At 32.2% G+C, this 20,864-nt stretch overlaps 1 protein-coding gene across 1 annotated transcript; it reads left to right on the top strand.

The window, feature by feature from the left end:
• The first annotated feature begins 18,421 nt into the window (after positions 1-18,421).
• On the top strand, positions 18,422-20,609 carry LOC105797383 (uncharacterized). Its single transcript, XM_012627367.2, has 2 exons — positions 18,422-18,698; positions 19,851-20,609. Exons 1-2 carry the CDS (start codon positions 18,422-18,424, stop codon positions 20,210-20,212), a joined length of 639 nt encoding a protein of 212 aa, XP_012482821.1. The 3' UTR covers positions 20,213-20,609.
• Positions 20,610-20,864: the final 255 nt, after the last annotated feature.

Below are 20,864 nucleotides of genomic sequence, written 5' to 3' on the forward strand. Positions count from 1 at the left end.
GCATCTTTTGGCTGAAAAGTGGCCAGCAATTTAATAGGAAATTGATCAGCCAATTGAAGTGTGAAAGCTCAGCTTTGAAGAGTCCTTGAGTGTGAACACCATGAACCGAATAGCCAAAATGTATCTAGCAATGTGAAAGAAATAAATGACAGCTTTGGAGTTGGAAACATCATCTCTTTTGGCTGAATGGTCACATAAAAGACTTCAAAAATCAGCACACCATTTTTAATGCATTCCATGCATGTATCGCCAGATACATTGAACCCAACATGCATGAATCTTGTTAAATGCTCTCCACATTCGGCTAACCTACAAAATGAGCAAAATGAACTTAATTAATTGAAATTCAGCTGAAACATAATTAAAACATAATCTGGACATCTTAAAACCTTATAATTAAAATAAAATAAAATACAATTAATTAAACTAAAACCTAATTAATTCGGTTAAGACAAGACAAATTAAAAACATGCAATAAAAACATATTTATAGGTTGTAGGAATTAAGATGACTTAATAACATGTAAGAAAAACATATTTAACATGCATAATTAAATTCGTCCAAATTTAAGACCAATTAAACAACAAAAATTAATTGAGCTATATTTAACTAAATCAACTAACTCAAATAATTATTTCAGCTACTATATTAATGTCTAAATAATATTGAGCTGAATCCTAAGTGTTTGAGCTGAAATTGAGCTGGTTCGAGCTCATTGAGCTGAAATGGAACTTAATTCAGCTTGCAACAAATTGCACGGAATGCTCATTGAGTTGGTCCAAGCTTCTTCAATGTGTCCAACCAAGGTCTCGCCCCAAACTTTATCTACTAAAGCCGAAACAGCCTCCTTGAATTGTTTGGCTCGTGATCGGGTGATAGGACCTTAGGGCAACTCCAAAGGTTCCTTGTTCGAGCTAGGTAGAACTCGAGGCGTGGCCGTATCAGCTGGAGAAAATCTCACTCATAGTTGCACAAATACTTGTGATTTGCTTATACTTCTAAATACTATAAGTGTTCAAAGCATGGATAAAAGAAACTGAGTACGTAGAATTCGAACCACCTGTACTCTTCAACCGTAGATGTCATACCTGTGTATGTGTTTTGATGGAATAATATGTTTAGCTTTCTTTAACCTATTTGCTTTGTAACTTATTGGACTAGCATGTTTGAAAGTAAAAATCATGAATCGTTCAGATATCTAGCTAGAATTGCTTGTTTAGCCAAAATTTCTTATCTCCGACACTTTAAAACCAATTCCGCATATGAAACATTCTTAAGTGCATTGTTTGTGTTTTCTTCTTCTTTTATTTTGTTTGCTTGGGGACAAGCAACGAGTTAAGTGTGGGGGTATTTGACCTGCCACATTTCGTTGTGACAAATTTGGTACTTTCCGACATTTAATGAGTTTATTTTTCTAGCCCTATTGTGTTATTTTAATGCATTTTTTGTTTCAGTAGTTTAGATTTAATTATTAGCAAAATAAGAGTTTTTACACATTTTCTAGTGTTTGGATGACCTATTAGGCCAACTCGGGCCTCGAGAATGACTAATGGGCTACTTAAGTGTGCAGGGTGCCCTTTTAGGCCAAAGAAAATAATGGACGACTATAGTGTCACAACACAGGCATGTAGTGTCACGACACCAAACATCGAAGCTCCTAGGGAGGAAACAGACGTGACGTCGCAACGAGGGGAACCTTAACGACGCGACGATATCTTGAATAAGAGCGGTCACATTTTGATTGTCACATTTCTAGACATGAGCTTAAATTGTCACATTTCTCCTAAGCATAAGCTTGAAATTGTTCATCCAAAACAATATGATTCTCTCAAACATGAGCTTAATTTTTTTTATCATTCCTAAGCATGAGATTAAATTGCACATGAAAAAGAATTGAACTATGTCGTGACTTGATCCTTTAAATACAAGGATATGTAGGCAACTTAGTTTCATTGCCAAATTTAGTTCAAACGGAAAAAAAATCTTGATGGTGTTCTTTAAAGCTTGCAAATCTTGTTAATACAATTCAAAGATGAAGAAAATCATCGACATTAGAAGAAAATAAAGTGTTGAGACTTGCCCACTTTCTACGCTTAATAAAAGTTGTGTGCATGACCAAGTCTCTATGTACGTTACTAAGTAATAGGGGGATTTGTAGAAGGAAAAATTTTGAATCAATCAGAAATCATCATGTGTAATTATTGTTTATCTCTAATTAAATTAATTAAAAAGAGATAAATCAAGAAATTAAATCCCTTTAGAACTCTTTTATAAAGCAACCGTATTCTTTAAGGATTATTTTTCTCTAATTAATTTAAAATAATATAAGATAAACAATAAACAATAGAGTTTAATCCTTGGAGACCACTCAAACGAAGATGTTATATTCTACAAGAACTTTGTTTTACTTGAGTGACTAGCATGATAAAATGGGATCACCTCCAAGCTATTCAACACAACTTCACAACTTTAGAAGTTCAAAAGTTTGGAAATTGCTTAAAGAGAAGATTTTGAAGACTAGAAGTTCTCTCTAAAATCTCACGAAATCTCTAAAGAAATTGAAAATATTTTGATGTATGGTTCATTACTTTTAAAGAAAACTACTTTCCAATATTGTTCAACTGATAAAAATGAGGCTAAATTCATTCTTAAAGATCAAGCTTAAAAGGCCTTTGAAGTGAATCATCAATCCAAGGACAAGTTTCAAAGACCCTTGGTTAAAAGCTTTCCCCAATCTAGTTACACCAACATAAAAAAAGATAAAAACCCATTCTTTAGGATCAAGTCTAAAAGACCCTTGAAGCAGAATCTTCCATCCAAGATCAAGTCTCAAATAACCTTGGATAAAAGCTTTTTCCGATCTAGTTGCACCAACTCAAAGAAGATAAAACCCATTCTTCAATATCAAGCTTAGAAAACCCTTGAAGCAAAATCGTCCATCCCAAATCAAGTCTTGACAACCTTTGAAGCAAACATCATTGATTCAAGATCAAGTAACAAAGACCTTTTAATCTAATCAAATCAAATTCTCAAGCAAGCATCTCCCTAAACCAAGTTTCAAGATCACGTCTCGACGACCCTTGAAGCATATCCAATATTAAGTCTAGATGACCCTTAGATTGAAGCTCTTAAAGAGAAGAATCAAAGAATTTCTTTGTATTTGAGAAACTTTTAAAAATTATAACTCATAATTCATACATAAAAATTCTTTGATTTATTCCAATTTTTTAGGTTAATATTCAACTTGAAATTTATGTGTACAATAAATGTGATAAAAATATAGTTTAGTTTCTTATCTCTTTCTCCAATACTAAAAATTCATTTAATAAATATTGGATAAAATAACATCCTAATTAATTAATATGTTATAGTTTAAGAAATTTAATTGTTTAAGTGATTGACCCTTTTTAATTAATAAGTGTCATTAGAAAATAAATAATTTGATAATCGAATTAATAATAAATTAAAATATAATTATTTTGTTACATTATTAAAAATTTACTAGGAATAAAATATTTATTGGTGATGTGAATGTGGCAAATGAGTTCCACATCCTAGTGGCTGACAGCTCCTGATTGAATTCCATCACGATGGAGCTTGGAACGAAGCTTCACCTTCACCTTCACCTTCACCTTCACCATTATTAATTTGAGGTTAAATTGTACACTTGGGTGGCCCATTGATAAATAATGATGCAATGGATAAAAGTGTTGAGGAGTGTGAGCTCATCAAAGTGAAGAGCTACAGATACTGGGGTCCTTGGTGTTTCTTTAAAACAAAATGTTTCATAGGTGGTTGTGGCTCGACACGTTGGATTACTTAAGCCTGGGTTCACTATTGTGCTTGACCCAACCTCGTGGAAATAGTCTCAAATTTTAAACTCGAATTATTTATTTGAATTATTCGAAATTTGAATTCTATTCCAATTTAATCTTATTTAATTTTTCTAAAGGTTAAAAATTTAATTTAAATTATTTAATAGTAGAAATATTAATTTTATCATGTCCTTACCTCTCGATCTGACTTTTCTTTGTAAAAATAAAAATTGCATTTTGAGGAACTGTCGGCAGAATTTTTTTTTTTTCTCAGCACAGAAACAAAAAGGTAGGATTGGAAAACACCTTTTGACACCCACGTGAATGTAGAATGTTAATTTCCCTGGATGACAAAAAGTGCACTAAATTTCATTAATTATTTCTTTCAAATCCAAGCCGTTACTCCATCAACTTGTCAAATTGGATTATTTTTTAAATATTAATTCAAATATATTATTATTGAGAAAATAAAAATAATATTTAAAATAAACTTGAATAATTTGATATTACGATTTTCTATGGAAATATTTGACTTCAAGAATATGAATCTTCATAATTAAGACAATGAATGTTCACTCAAAGTCAGCGATTGGTAAGCATTTGACACCCATAAACAGCTCCCATAATCAATGGGAGTGTTTAAATTTAATTTTTAGCATTTACTTCTGGAAAAGTATTACCCCAATTAGATAAATATTCAATTTTCTGCCTATTTATTTAATTATTGTAATACTTTGTAAATTTTTACTACAAACCATAATCATAAGAAATACTATATGTATATCCATATCCTTATCAAACCAAAATTTAATGCTTGATTAAGTCATTATTCAATTTGCAATTCACTGCTTATTAATATGATAAATAATAACTTCTAAACCATATCACATTGGATTACTTTCTTAAATTCTACCTTTATATTACTTTAATATATATATATATATAGAATTGGACTATGTGTTTGATATTAAGGAATAGGTTTAATTTAATTCAAATTTGTCATTCATATATTTATTTGAATCTCATGTGTTGGTCTTTTAGTTAAGGTATCTATCGTTTCAGATGTAACTTAGGTTCGAGTTGTGTTAGTTATGTTGCTGTTAAGTCTTTACCTTCCTCTTATAATTCACTAAAAAATATATATATATTTATTTGAATTATTTTGATTTGATATGAGTAGCTGTTTAATAATAAAATTATTTTAAAAAATTAATTAAAATGTAAATATATATTTATAAATGATATGAATATTAGCTATGACCTAATCACTAAGAACCAAGCGCAGTTTCCGCCTTCATTCCCTGTTTTAATAGTGTATACATTCATCAACGGCTTATTTGTTTTCAAAAAAGAAAAAGAAAATGACATTTTAATAAAATCGAGATTCAATATTAATATCTTCAAATCAACTTCTCAATTGGTATGTGAATTTAGTTAAAGGTTTAGTTAATTTGGGTTTCCTCGTTTTAGAATTTGAAATTTTATGTAATTTTAAATTTGAATTATTCGAGTTTGAGTTTTCTTTTTCTTGTTCATTTTACGATTCATGTTTAAGGATTATGGTTGTCTCTTCTAATATTGTTATTTTCAAGATTCAAACTTGTATCTCCCTTAAGAAAAGCGATATATATTACCATTACACTTAACGTTAGTCGATTTTGAATCATTTTGTTTTTGAATTAATTCAACCTCCGATTATTTAAGCTTGAAGTTATTTTAAATTTAAATCATTTAAGTTTAACACACAAATTATTTAAATTCAAAATTGTAAACCTTTTAAATTAATGATACATGGTTACATTTATTTAGGTTTCAGTTTTACTATGCATAATATCATGTGTGAGTCTTTAGTTTCAATATATGTTATCATCATGTATAAGTTTTAGCTTGTGAGTCGCTTATAATAAATTATTTTGATTTTTAGTACATTTATATTTTATATTTATTTTAATTATATTTTATAATAGGTGAGTATTTAGTACATTGACATGTATTTTTTTATTTTACAAGCTGACATTTATCTCTTTCTTTAAATATATCTTTAATAATTTACTATACATTTAAAAACATTTGTCACCACCTTAATTTTACTTACAAAATTTAAATTTTTCAGTAACAAATATTTTCTTTTATAATTGCTCCAACTTTGGAGAGTGGGTTTTTGAAATAAAGTGAGCCAGGTTGGCTAAGTAGACAGTTGAAGGTGGATGATATCTAATCGAAGATATGGAAAATTTGTGCCATGGACCCATTGATTTAGGGCTGTCTATTCATTCTCGATTAATCGACACATATTCAAGGATTTCCTTTACACAAATATTCAAGGATCTTGAAGCATAAATGAAATTAAGTTACAATAATAGAGAGAATTAAATTAATATTAATGAATGAGATTTAGAATAAAAGTGTTATTAAATTTTATAATTTTAAATTAAGAGTCTATTTGGATGGCACAAAATAATTAAATGAAAGTGCAATTACTATTCTAGTAATTAAATTATACCCTCTTGTAATTACAAAGAATTGTAATTCGCCCGATGTGTTTGGCTGATAGGGTGTAATTACACCGTAGTTTCTTATGTCATGTTTGGTAGTACAAATTGTAATTACAAAATTACACAATTACATAATTTATATTTAAAAAAATATTAATTATTATAAAAATTATTAGTATGATAAAAATGATTTCTAAACATGTAATAAAAATTAAAATCAAAATATAATACAGAGATAATTAACTATTTGTTGAAAAAAAAAAACCCTAGAAACCAAGAGTGCTATCCTTGGTATCCTAGCTATTACAGTGGCGGCTGTGGCTTAGGATAATGGAAAGTGGTGGTGAAAATGGGTTTGGGGGAGATGAGATCTCCTTATTAACAGAGGAGCTTATTCAACTTTCGGTAAAAAGTTCGATGGTGGAGCCAAGCGGTAAATTTTCTCTGATATGCTCTATATGGACTAAGAAATCTTACAACCAAGAAAGCTTCAAAGCACAGAAGAGGAGTATTTGGAAAATAAGGAAGAAATTCGTGATTCAAGTGGTTGGACAAAATCTGTTTTTGATAGAGTTTGAATTAGAAGAGGACTTAGAGACTGTTATGGAAGGCCAGCCATGGCTGTTTAGGAAACAATTAATTTTGTTTGATCGACTGAGTAAACCAATAACGAGAGATCAAATTCAACTTGTCTCATCTCCGTTCTGGATAAAAATTGGGTCGTGTTTACCAGAATTTGATAAAAAAGATCTTCTGCATGCAATAGGAGTCACTTTTGGAGGGGTGATCAGATCTGAAATACTTGGTGAATTTTGTCGTCTCAGAGTGCAATTAAATGTACAGAGACCCCTTCGCAGGGGTATTTTTGTTTCAATAGGGAATGAGAACAAATGTTGGATCCCTTTCAAGTATGAAAAGTTGCCGACTTTCTGTTTTGGGTGTGGTAGGTTGGGGCATGGCATCCACGATTGCTCAGAAATTAATCCTGCAGAGAAAAACCGAATTAAAGAGGATCCACCTTACTCTTTAGCATTAAAAGCGGAATCAACGTTGGTTGGAAGGGAAAGTCTAAAGCTAAATGCTTTATCAAAAAAATTACAACCACAATGCTCGTATGTTGGAGGTAATGCAAAGGATCAGGAGATATTTATGTACAGGGAACACAGTAGTGACATGATGAGAGAAGTCCAAGATGGCGTTTGGGTGACTTCAATTGCTGTAGATTTAGAAATAAGGAAGGAAGAAGGAATCAATGAAGGAGACACTTTAAATAGTAACATCACTAATCTGAATTCAGTCAGGAAAGCTAGTTGGAAAAGAATGAAATTAATAGGAGTGATGAAAAATCATGAGGTAGATCGTAAATTGCAAAAAAGGAAATTGGCAGAGTTAGTACAAGATGAATACGGGGCAAAAGAGATTCAGGAAGAGAATCCAAAAAGGGCGAGATATAATGGACAGGATTTAATCACGGAGGATGAAACCAGTTTGTAAATGGAATATTCCAACCAGATAGGATCGGCGGCTGCCAATAGGCAAGCCGACCGGGCACAATGAAAATTATATGTTGGAATGTTCGTGGATTGGGGAGTCCACGGGCAGTAAGAAAGCTTCAGTTTTTACTGAAGCAAAATAATCCTCAATTAGTCTTCCTAATGGAGACTAAAGTAAGTGAGAAACATATGGAAGCAATTAGAAGAAGGTGTGGATTCATGAATGGGCTTGAAATAGGAGCTGTTGGAACGCGAGGTGGAATTTGCTTAGCATGGCGACAGGAGGTTCAAATTACTTTTAAATCCCTATCAACAAGTCATATTGATGTGTTGGTCAAAGAAGAAGGTGTTCATGAAGATTGGAGATTCACAGGGTTTTATGGATCACCCTACTCACAAAATAAAAATGCCTCATGGGGTCTACTTAAGATATTGGGACAGGAGCGAGAGTATCCTTGGTTAATGAGTGGAGATTTTAATGAAATTACTTACTCATTTGAAAAAAGGGGAGGTAAACCGAGAGAGGAAAGGAGGATGGTAAAGTTCCGGGAAGTTCTGCAAGATTGTCACCTTTTAGATTTGGGATATTCAGGAATATGGTATACATGGGAAAGGGGGAACCTTCCAGAAATGAACATCCGAGAAAGATTGGATAGGGGTGTGGCGAATGAAAAATGGATGGATTTATTTCCAACAGGCAATGTCCATCATTTAACGTCTACCCTTTCGGATCATTGTCCTCTCCTAATAAGCACAACTAATGCAAGCCGATTTAAGATCGATCAAAGTTTCAAATTCGAAGCTTGGTGGACTACAGAAGAATCAATAGAAAAAGAAATCCGGACATCCTGGACGTCTTCAAATGGATCGGTTCTGGAGAAGCTTGAGAATATACAGATTAGCTTATTGAAATGGGCAAAATTCATAAAGAATAAACGAAAGGGGCTGACGGACAAAATTACAAAAGAGCTTGAAGACTTAATGAAGGAGCTTGATGAAGATGTAATGAGCCAGATTATTGATAAAAGAATTCATTTGAGTATGGAGACTGAAAAGGAGGAGATGTACTGGGAACAAAGAGCACGAGCTAATTGGCTGAAGTTAGGAGATAAGAACACTGCATTTTTTCATAAATATGCATCTATGCGGAGAAGAATTAATCCAATCAGTAGGCTTGAAAGTGCTGATGGAAAAGGAATTACGGAGGAATCAAAAATTATTGAGATGGCGACGCAGTATTTTCAGAAGCTTTTTTCGACTACCGGCGTTGAAGATTCTTCCCACCTTTTAACAGGTATTCAAAACAGTATTTCTTCGGATATTAACATTGCCCTTTTGAAAAAGTTTACGACAGAGGAGATCTACATAGCAGTCAAAGGAATGGGTTCTACAAAAGCTCCAGGGTATGATGGATTTCCGGCTCTATTTTTTCAAAAATACTGGGGTATTGTGGGTGAAGATATTGGGGATTTCTGTTTGGAAATTTTGAACAACGGAAAAGATGTGGAAGGGTTAAACCTAACTAAGATTACTCTTATTCCGAAGAAGTTCAATCCTACAAATCTTGTCGATTTTAGACCGATTAGTTTGTGTACAGTCCTATATAAAATTATAGCCAAAGCTATTGCCAATCGTCTTCAAGAAGTCATTGGGAGATGTATTGACAGTGCTCAAAGTGCTTTTGTCCCAGGGAGGCTTATTTCGGATAATGTTTTGATAGCCTATGAAATTCTACATACTCTTCGAAAAAAACGCATAGGAAAAAAGGGATTCATGGCGATTAAGCTGGACATGAGTAAAGCCTACGATACAGTTGAATGGGTTTTCTTGAAAGAAGTGATGATGCGGATGGGATTTACGAAGGAATGGGTGGCATTAGTAATGAGATGTATTTCTACAGTCTCTTATGTTGTGACCACAAATGGGAGGAGTGGTAGAGTTTTCAAACCAACTAGAGGACTCCGACAAGGTGACCCACTTAGTCCTTTTCTTTTTCTTATTTGCAGTGAAGGTTTATCATCCTTAATCAGGAATGCCACAAGAGAGAGGTTGATTAAAGGGGTGAGAGCAAGCAGAAGAAGCCCAACAATCTCACACTTGTTATTTGCAGATGATTGCATTTTGTTTGGTAAAGCCACCGAAAGGAGTGCAAGGAACCTAAAAGCTATCTTGCAAGAGTATGAGGCCTGTTCTGGTCAATGTGTTAATTTTGATAAGTCCATGATTTTCTTTAGTTCGAATTTGGTAGAGGGTGATAAAGGAAGTATATCGGCTGAAATGGGAATAAGACGTTCGACTAACATGGAGAAATATCTAGGACTACCAAACATAGTAGGTCGGAAGAAAAAGGAATCTTTTCAGAATCTCAAAGATAGTATTAAGAATAGAATTGAAAATTGGAACACCCGTTTCTTATCTCAAGGAGGCAGAGAGGTTTTCGTCAAATCAGTACTTCAAGCAATTCCTACTTATGCAATGACATGTTTTCTACTACCAAATTCGTTTTGTGGTGAGTTTGATAATTTATTTGCTGGATTTTGGTGGCAGAAAGGTAAAGGAAAGAAAGGAATTCACTGGTGTCAATGGAAATTTATGTGTAGGCCGAAAGAGGAGGGTGATATGGGCTTTAGAAATATGGCACAATTTAATATAGCATTACTGGCTAAGCAATAGTGGAGGCTTATGCATAATCAGAATGCGATCGTAACTCAAGTATTCAAAGCTAAGTACTTTCCGAACGATCATTTCTTAAATTCTCGGTTAGGAAATTCCTGTTAATATGTGTGGAAAAGCATTTGGGCAGCCAAAGATTTATTGTCAAAAGGGCACTACTGGAGGGTGGGGACGGCTACTAATATCTCTATCAATGATACTTGGATTCCAGATTCAGTTAATTTTTTATTGTCATCAGAAATTAATTCTATGCGCAATGCTAAAGTTGATGAGTTGATTGATAATCATAACAGAAGTTGGAAAAAAGAGTTAATTACCAGTACCTTCCCGGAAGATGATGCTGCCAGAATCCTCAGAATCCCTCTGGCACAAACACGGCATGATGACTTTCTTATTTGGGGTGGTGAACGGTCGGGGGAATTCACGGTCAGAAGCGCCTATCAACTATTACAAAAATCAACCGAAGATCCTAAAGCTTACGCTTTACAGACCATCTACAGGAATTTTTACAAAAAACTTTGGAGCTTAAATCTACCGACTAAAATAAAGGTCACAATATGGAAGTTATCTTGGAATTATCTGCCTACAAAGGTAAATCTACAACACCGGAAGTTAGCAGTCAATCCAAGCTGTCCCCGATGTGGAGAAGGAGCTGAAATAATGAATCATTTATTTCGTGAATGCCATGTAACAAGGGAGGTTTGGAAAGCATTATCGTTTCAAAACATTTTGACGAATCAGTGTGAGGAGTTTGTACAGTGGCTTACTGGGGTAGTAGAGAAGCTCAGCATCATTCAAAGTCGAATATTCTGTTGTGCACTTTGGGCTATTTGGGGAGCTAGAAACAAAAGCATACATGAAGGCAAAGTGAGTAATGGGACGGAAGTGGCAAACTTTATAAACAGTTACATTAAGGAAATCAATAGCTTTGAAAAAAGAGATCTGAATCGTACCGGAGAGAAACAGAGATGGGAGTACCCATAAGAGAGTTTCATAAAGATCAATTTCGATGGTGCCTATGATAAAAGACAGAATCGATCGGCTTCGGGTATTGTAGCCAGAGACTCGGAAGGAAATATCCTCTTCTCATGCTCAGAGATCCATTCTAATATTTCATCGGCCTTTGCTGCTGAAGCAATAGCTTACTGGAGAGTAGTCCAAATAGGAACCGAGAAGGGATGGCAGTTTCTGATTCTTGAAGGAAATTCCCTCGCAATCATCAAGAAATGCAATTCAAAGGGTCAAGACAGATCAATGATAGGGGCTTACATTTATGACATTCAACAGAAATTATATGGATTTGATAATATAAGATTTCAACATACACCTAGATCTGCGAATAATCTTGCTCATATCTTAGCAACAGAAGCATTATAAAGAGGAGAAAAAATTTACCTGGACAGGGGAGTTCTTGAGTACGCCATGGATCAAGCTCGGTACGATGGAAGAAGACGACCAGATTAGGAGTTTTCAGGAGTGGAAGAATGGAGAATGGAAGCCTCAGAATAGTAAAGGATATGGATCGATTTTCTTGGCATAATTTGGAAATGAAATCGTCAAAAGTGAATTGAAATGACAGGAAGAGTGGAAGACGGTTTTCAACAACTTCTGATTGGGCATTAGATCGGTGCATTAATGCCGGTTCTAGAATTTTCGTTTATAATATCTAGTTTTTGTTTTAAGGCCTTTTGATTTGGACCATGTTTTAGTTTTAGGTTTTTTATTATGTTTTGGTTTATTTGGTTTTGATTTCAGACTAGAACAATATGTATTTATTTTCATAATAAAGCCCAAGGTAATATGATTTCAGACTAGAACAATATGTATTTATTTTCATAATATGTATTTATTTGGTTTTGATTTCAGACTAGAACAATGTGTGTGTATCAACTGTTGGCATGTCAATAATATGAAATTTGTATCTGATCAGTAATATGATAATTATGGTAGCATGTTCTGATTACTCAAAGCATGATAGTATATGTTTTGATGTGAAAAGCATATATGACATATGTGCATTTGATATATGTTTAGTATTTGCATGAGCATTGGGGTGGGAATATGAGTTGATGGAGGACGTGTTGACAATTTAATGATCTGTCTTATCTGGTGGTTTAAACTACATCTGTTCTGGTAACTTGGCCACACTTATCTGAATTTGGCGTTTTACCACATTATTATGAAAAGTGACATGCTCTCACTTATATGTGTGTGGGGTTGGATGGGTATTCATTATTAGATTTAGACGTAAGGGCAAGTTGGAGTTGCCTCTGAAATTAGACCGTATACACGATGTTTTCCACGTCTCTATGTTAAGACAGTATTAGTCTATTCATTATCATATTGTGCTTGTTGAAGAGATTGAGGTGAGGCCGAATTTGAATTTCGAGAAAGAGCTAGTACAGATTTTGGATCGAGAGGTAAAGGTCTTAAAAAAGAAGACTATTTCATTTGTTAAGGTTTTGTGGTGAAATCATGGTGTAGAGGAAGCCACATGGGAATTAGAAAATTCTATTCGTCAGCAATACCCACATCTGTTTGAGTAAGGTTTCGAGGCTAAAATTTCTTTAAGGATGGGAGAGTTGTAATGCCCCAAAATTCTTGTTTTTGAATTGTTAAAAATTGTTAAATGTATTAATCTAGTTCAATGGTTAAGTGTTGTGTTTGTGTGTGAAAGATTCTAGGTTTGAATCATTTCGCTTAAATTTTTGTTATTTTTGTCCCAACCCCTGACTTTGGATATCTAGCTTATATAATAATTTTGCTCAAATGTGGATAAGAATGAGTCTACAGGTTTAATGGTAAGGCTTCAACTTACCTACCATCCAACCTTCCCCATTACTCTCATTTTTCATTTTTTTTCGATTCCTTATCCTCTCTAACATTTTTTTCTGTTATTTGTTACCTTTTCCATGCTTTTCCTTTCTTGTTTGTTTAGCATATTTCTTTGGTTATCGTCCCCTTGCCTTTGTTCCTTTTTTTTAAATTTTTATCTTGCCTTTGTATTGTTATCAACTCTGTAGTGTTACTTCGTGGTGTTTTGTTTTTGAGCGAGGAATAGAATTGTCATCGCAGTGTAAGTATTATTGTTTGTATCCTCTCTTTTTGTATGCTAATATCGCTTTTGTGTGCTAGGTGGGTGAGTTTAGTGATACAAAAATCCATATTCTAATTAATTTGATAAATCTATTACGTAACGATCGTGGAACGAATAATTCTCCGGTGATCTATGTGTTGTTAGGCCTCTACTATTTTGGGTAAGTAATCGAATGCCTGAAAGACTGATTTTCAGATTCTTAAGGTCTAATGTTAGCAGTTCTGGGTGAATTAGAGGCTTATATCTAGTGTATCATTGCTAAATTGTGCGCGTTAAAATGATGTTTTAGGTTCTGGAGTCTTCGTCATGGTGTTAGCATCAAAAAACGACCAGGTGTGTAACGAAAACCTCGAAAAACAATGATGAACGCGATGTCAAAAAACTCATTGTCGACTCCACATGGCTATGTGGGTCGCACGGGCTGGGCTAGTTAGGCCATTTGAGCCATACAGATGTGTGGCTCATTTTCTAAAAATTTTACCTAGGACCATATTTGAAGTGCAATTTGAGGTTAGCCACTCTGTACGGTCTGTTGTGTGATTTGTTGACTTCTGTATGCGTAGCAACTGTTAGCATGTCAATAACACGAAATTTGTGTCTGATCAGTAATTTGATAATTTTGGTAGCATGTTTTGATTACTCAAAGCATGGCGATATATGTTCTTATGTGAAAAGCATGTATGACATATGTGCATCTGATATCTGTTTAGTATTTGCATTAGCATTAGGCTGGGAATATGAGTTGATGGAGAAAGTGTTGGCAATTTAGTGATCTACCTTATCTGGTGGTTTAAACCATATATTTGTTCTGGTGGCTTGGCCACACTTATCTAATTCTGGCGGTTTACCGCATTATTTCTGGTAACTTCACTGCGTTATTCTGAAAAGTGACATACGTTCACTTATAGGTGTGTGGGGTTGGATGGATATTCATTACCTTAATTGGTGTGTAAGGATGGACGGAGATGGTGTGTAGCGGATGAGGGTAAGATCTGATTCTGTAGTTGATATTGCATCTGACTTTGTATCTGAAATTGCATCTGATTCTGTATATGAAATTGCATCTATATTTGTTTTGTTGCATGGGTTAAGTTACACACTGAGTTTGTAAGCTCACCCATTTGTTTTTATCCTCTTAGGTAATCAGCAAACCTAGGGTTTAGGGTTTAGGGTTTACCTAGGGTCGAACGACGTACAAAAACTCGGGATTGGACTCTTTCGATAAAACAATTTAATATGAACTTTATGTTAATAATGGACTATGCGGACTTTTTGGGGATGTTTACTATTTTGGGACTTATTTTTGTTGTTTTTCGTTTTGATTTGCTTGTGTTAATTTTAGTAACTTATGTATTTCTATATGCAAAATTATTTGTTTACAAATCAAACCACGGTTTTCAAAACTTTATAATTTAGAAAATTCAGCTACAAAATGAGGTGATCACTTAAATGTTTTTCTATAATTAAGTAAATGGTCTTAATGAGAATTTTCCCTAAAACTGGAAAATGATTTATCAAAGTTAACATTGTTTCACTACACGATTCCGAATACAATTTCTGGGGGATTTTTTAAAAAATCAAGTTAACGTAATTCCTCAAGATTCGGCCATAATGTCTAGGTCGGGCGTGGGGTGTTATAACAAATGTCTACTCAACCACATTTCAAAGTCTTGAATGCCCCAAATTAAAGAGTTTGCGAGCTATCTGTGGTGCTTGTATCTGACACCATTCTTTCAAATGGTATCATACCCCACGATATGGTGTAAGGAATTTTTGTATTTGCATAATTAGCACTGACGTTATAATATTTTGGTTTACAGTCCAAATGATCTATAACGTTAATTATGAAAAACTTATATAAACTTAATTTGGAGAAAGATTTATGCTAGATTATATCCTTTTTTATAATACATAAATTAAGTAAAAATAATAATATATAACCTTTATAAATAAGGTTTTGTAAAATTATCAAATAACTTTAATAACATTTCTTATAAATAATATAATTTTTGTCATAACTTTATAATAATTTTTTTATAAATAAGTTATGATAATAAAACTATAACATTTTTAAATAAGTATATTATTTTTATAGTATATAACATAGACACATAAATAAGTTATGTCCAAATTTCTTAGCCATAATTTTTATAAATAAATATATTGTAACACTTTTATAACATGTAAATTAATTTTTATAATAAAATTTTTAGCTATAACTTTAAAAATTTGTTAGGATTTAAATGATATAATTTTATAAATTAAATAAATTATTTTTATAATATATTTTTAAAATTTATAAAATAAGAAATTTTTACCATAATTTTTTATTGTAAGTGTTTGGACACCTTAAAAAATGTTGAAAAGTGTAATTATTAGGTTTTCTAATAATTTAATTCTAATTGCTTAGACGTATTTAGCTGATAGTGATTAATGTGTAATTATATCTTAATTAGAATATTTCAATTACGCTTAATTTAGTGAGATTCACTAACAATTATACATAAATTCAACTATTTGATGACTTTAAACACAATTTAAGGGATCAAATATCAATATACCTTAAACAAATAAAGTACTTCAAGAAATATTAAAATTTTGAGGTTAAATATAAATATACCTATTTTGGTTATAATTTGTACTAATACTTAAACTCTTGAGTTGATGTCACGGGTTAACCGGTTACCAATTTAGTTAAAAAAATTACAAAAATATCCTTTTATGTATAAGTAAATTATATTGTTATGAAAGTACTTTTGCTTTTGTTTTTTTTTTAATAAAACCAATTAAAAACTTATATATACGGCTGGCAGTAGGGGTGTGCATAATTCGGGTAAAACCGAAAAAATTCGGTTAATCGACCGAATTCGGTTAATCGGTCGGTTAACCGAAATTTTTCGGTCGGGGGTCGGTTAATTTTTTTATGATTTTTCGGTTAACGGTTAATTCGGTTCGAAACCGGTCGGTTAACCGAAATTGGTCGGTTAACCGAAAAAATTAGTAAATAAAATTATCCAACCCAACCCAAACACAATTACCCAACCCAATAAAACTAAAACTAAAGTTTATCCAATTACCCAATCCAATAAAACTAAAACTAAAAGACTACCCAATTTACCAACCCAATTTACTAAAGTCTAAAACCCAATTTACATTAATAATTTATAAAATTTTTAAATTTTAAAAATAAAAAATAAAAAAATTCGGGTAATTCGGGTATTTTTCGGTAATTCGGTTAATTCGGGTAATTCGGGTAATTTTTAACCAAAAATAAAAAATACATAAATTTCGGTTAATTCGGTTAACCGACCTTATTAACCGAAAAAATTTCGGTTCGGTTAATTTTTTTAAAAAAATCGGTTCGGTTAACGGTTAAAATTTTTGGAAGGTCGGTTAATTCGGTTATAGTAATTTCGGGTCGGTTAACCGAATGAACACCCCTAAATATGAGTGCAGTATTATGATTCTTAGTTTTTTTTGTTACAATACTTAAAACTATCCATAACCCCTCTAATTAGTAAAAGTAAATTAAATTAAAATTTGTATAATATAAATTTTCATATAAAGCAATCAATGTAAATGAAAATAAAAATAGTAGTTTTTTAATGAAATTATTTTTTAATATTATTGAAAAGTTTTTAATAATAAAGGTAAATTATTAAAATAGTCATTTTGTTTATCGCATGTTACATTTTAGTCACTTATGTTTGAAATGTTACATTTTAGTCACTAAGTCATTAATTGCCATTAACAGTGGTGACGTGGTACATTAAATTATCATCTCAAACAAAATTTTTAGGTTAAATTATATAATTGGTCCCAATATTTTTCATTTTGTGCATTTTAATTTTTCTTTTATATTCTTTTAACTTTTTTTATTTCCCATTCTCTTTGCTTCTTCCTTTTGTTTTCCTCCTTTCTCCATCTCTATTTTCCACATAATTAATTCAAAGAAATGAGATTTCAAATATGAAGCATATGCAAAGTTGTTTCGCTTGAATGATCTAATAATTAATTCAAAGAATTGAGATTTCAAACATGCGGAATATGCAAACTATGTCAAACAATCAACTAAAGATTACTTGTTAATGTGTAGCATTTAACCATATGATGGATTTAAGGGTCTGGTTGCACAAAAATCATTTGAGGTAACTCTTGAAAGCATTATTAAAATATGGAGAAAGGAGAAGGGAACATAAAAGAATAATAAAAATAAAGTTAAAAGAATATAAAAGATATGGAGAAGGGGGGAAACGGAAGAGAATGGAAAAACAAAAGAGTTAAAAGAACATAAAAGAAAAAAATTTAAATTGTTCAAAATAAAAAATATATATAGGGACCAATTGTATAATTTAATCTTTTTGTTTAAAATGATGATTTAACGTGCCACATTAGTTTACCGTTACACCGTTAACGACAATTAACGGCTTAGTGACTAAAATGTTACAACACAACATAAGTGACTAAAAAGTAACCTGAGACAAACAAAATTGACTATTTTGATAGTTTACCCTAATCATAACATGTTCTAGGGTAATTTAATTAAGTTGAATTAACTATTTTGTATTTGATAATTGTGTTTAAAAATATAATACATGATGGGCGTTAAAACCACCAAATAAAAATAATCCCCACAATAAAATAACTCTAAACAGTAGGGGTGTGCAAAATTCGGGTAAAACCGAAAAAATTCGGTTAACCGACCGAATTCGGTTAATCGGTCGGTTAACCGAATTTTTTCGGTCGGGGGTCGGTTAAGAATTTTTTAAATTTTCGGTTAACGGTTAAATCGGTTCGAAACCGGTCGGTTAACCGAATTTTTTTGGGTTAACCGAATTTTGCAGGATAATGGGCCTTAAAGTAAACCCAGCCGGCCAACCCAATTTATTTTTTCTCCTCCAGGCTCCAAGCCCAATAACCAAATATTTTCTCAAGAGCACTCAGGCTCCAAGCCCAATAACCAAACATTTTGCAGGTAGGGTACTTGTAACACTAATAGCAAACAAAAACACAAATCGGCCATTTCTCATTTCTCAGTCTCAATCTCAGATTTTCAGTCAAATCGGGAAAATTCACCATTTTTGCTGTCCGTTTCTCTTCCAGCACACCAAAACCCAGAGGCTAGGTTTGCTTTCTTCTAATTTCCCTTTGTTTTTTTTCCAATTTCTTCAATGGCAGATATATTTTTAATTTTAGGGTTTTGTTTTTTTTCCAATTTCTTCACTGGTAACATGCCGTAATGGACGTCCAGTGATTCCACTTTGAAGTTGCTACAAAAAGTCTCTTTTTGTTAAAAATGAATAAAATCTCAGTCGAACATGCACACGTTTCCTTCGTTTCTTTTAAGTTTTCTACATTTTCTTCAGTTCTTCTTCAGTTCTTTCTTCTTTAGTTTTCTTTTTCTTTCTAAGTTTCAAATCACTGCAAGATTTTTTACATATTAAATTAATCTATTTAAAGTCTCCAGTGCTTTTCTTCTTCATCCTTTATTGCGTGGGTGACTGAGATCCTTTGCTGGAATTTGCTAATTTATCAAAGATTTAATTATGACCTCGTTTTTATTTAGTTTCTCTATTATTTTAATTTAATGATGGTAATCTAATATGACCTTTGCTGGAATTTGCTGATATTTTTTATTTGCTTTACTTTAGACATAGATTCTAAGTGATATTTTAAAATATTACATAAATTGATTTAACAAAATTAAAAGTAGAGATGATATAAATAGTAAAAGCATAATTAGCTTTATCAAAATACATTGGATCCAGTGCAAGTATAAATGAAATTTTTCATTAAGATTGATGAGATTTTGTTGTTTAAGATATTAAATTTGGGAATGAAGCAATATTTGAGAAATAAATTTTAAATTGACCACCACTATTCAGTATTCATTATACTTGGACTTTTGTCAACAACCCAAATTAAATTAAACAAAACGTTGTTCACGCTGTAAAACATGGATCGAGAAATGGTCTATTCCTTGTTAAACTTGGATGGTTTTTGGATAGTGTCAAGAGGAATGGTAAGATTAGGATATGCCTCTCATTTCATACTTCCCTGTTGTGTTATGTTTTGTTGCAATATGAAGGATTTGCTGCAATGCTTGTTTAATACGAAAATTCGAACTCAGTTATTCTACTACTTGTTAAGATTAGGATACCTTATGTTACCTGTTGTTGCTTGCCTTGTTAATGGAAGCAGAAATGTTAGTTTATAATTTTTGTGGGGTAATTTGATTTCTGTTAGTTTATAATTTTTGTTTTCTCCATTCATGCAGTAAGGTTAAGTGAATCACTCTACACTGTGAAGGGTGCAGAAGACAATGCCGCATGTGTAGATGAGTTGAATCGGCTTGCTGGGTCTACTACTTCCGAAAACTCATGTCTTGTTGCCGATTTTCATGAAGCAAAGAAACTAGACATGATAGGAAAGCCAAATGTATGGTATTCTGGAAGAGTCCTCAATAGAAGTATGGACTCAGTGTTATCTGGTCATACAATATACATCGATTCTGATATTTCAGTTGAACTAAATCGGTTAAGTCGGTTAAGTCGGTTAAATCGGTTAAATTGGTTAAGTCGGTTAAATCAGTTAAATCGGTTAAGTCGGTTAAATCGGTTAATTTTTAACCAAAAATAAAAATTATATGATTTTCGGTTAATTCGGTTAACCGAAAAAAATTCGGTTCGGTTAACGGTTAAAAAATTTTGAAGGTCGGTTAATTCGGTTATTACTAATTCGGGTCGGTTAACCGGTCGGTTAACCGAATGCACACCCCTAGCTGGCAGCCCCCGAAAATGAAAAATTTTCTATTTAGACTTTTTAATTTTTTAAAAAAATTTAAATTAGTAAAGGTAAAATTATACTTTGGCCCCCTTAAAAAGAAAAAATCGATTTAATCATTTAAAAATTATAAAGATATAAGTTATTAAAATAGTGAAATTATATTTTTATTATCGTAAAAATTAAAATTTAATTTCGGCCCCCCAAAATAAATTTTTTGTCTTCACCCATTAGATATAGTGTGAGTTGAACCCATACCACCAACGTATATAAAATCTTCTTTTACCACTTTAATCAAAGCTTTATTTTGATATTTTATACATTTAAATACTTTTACATATATTTTCACCCACATTATTTATATATATAGATAAACATTTACAAAATAACATATTTTACTTTTTAAAAATTAAAAATAACAATACTTCTTGTTTTCATTCTAATCATGCGAATTTATATTTAAAAAAAAAAGCTGTGAAATCCAATTAATAAGGGCCCAAAGCAAAAG

This window comes from Gossypium raimondii, chromosome 9, assembly GCF_025698545.1.
Source record: "Gossypium raimondii isolate GPD5lz chromosome 9, ASM2569854v1, whole genome shotgun sequence".
NCBI lineage: Eukaryota > Viridiplantae > Streptophyta > Magnoliopsida > Malvales > Malvaceae > Gossypium > Gossypium raimondii.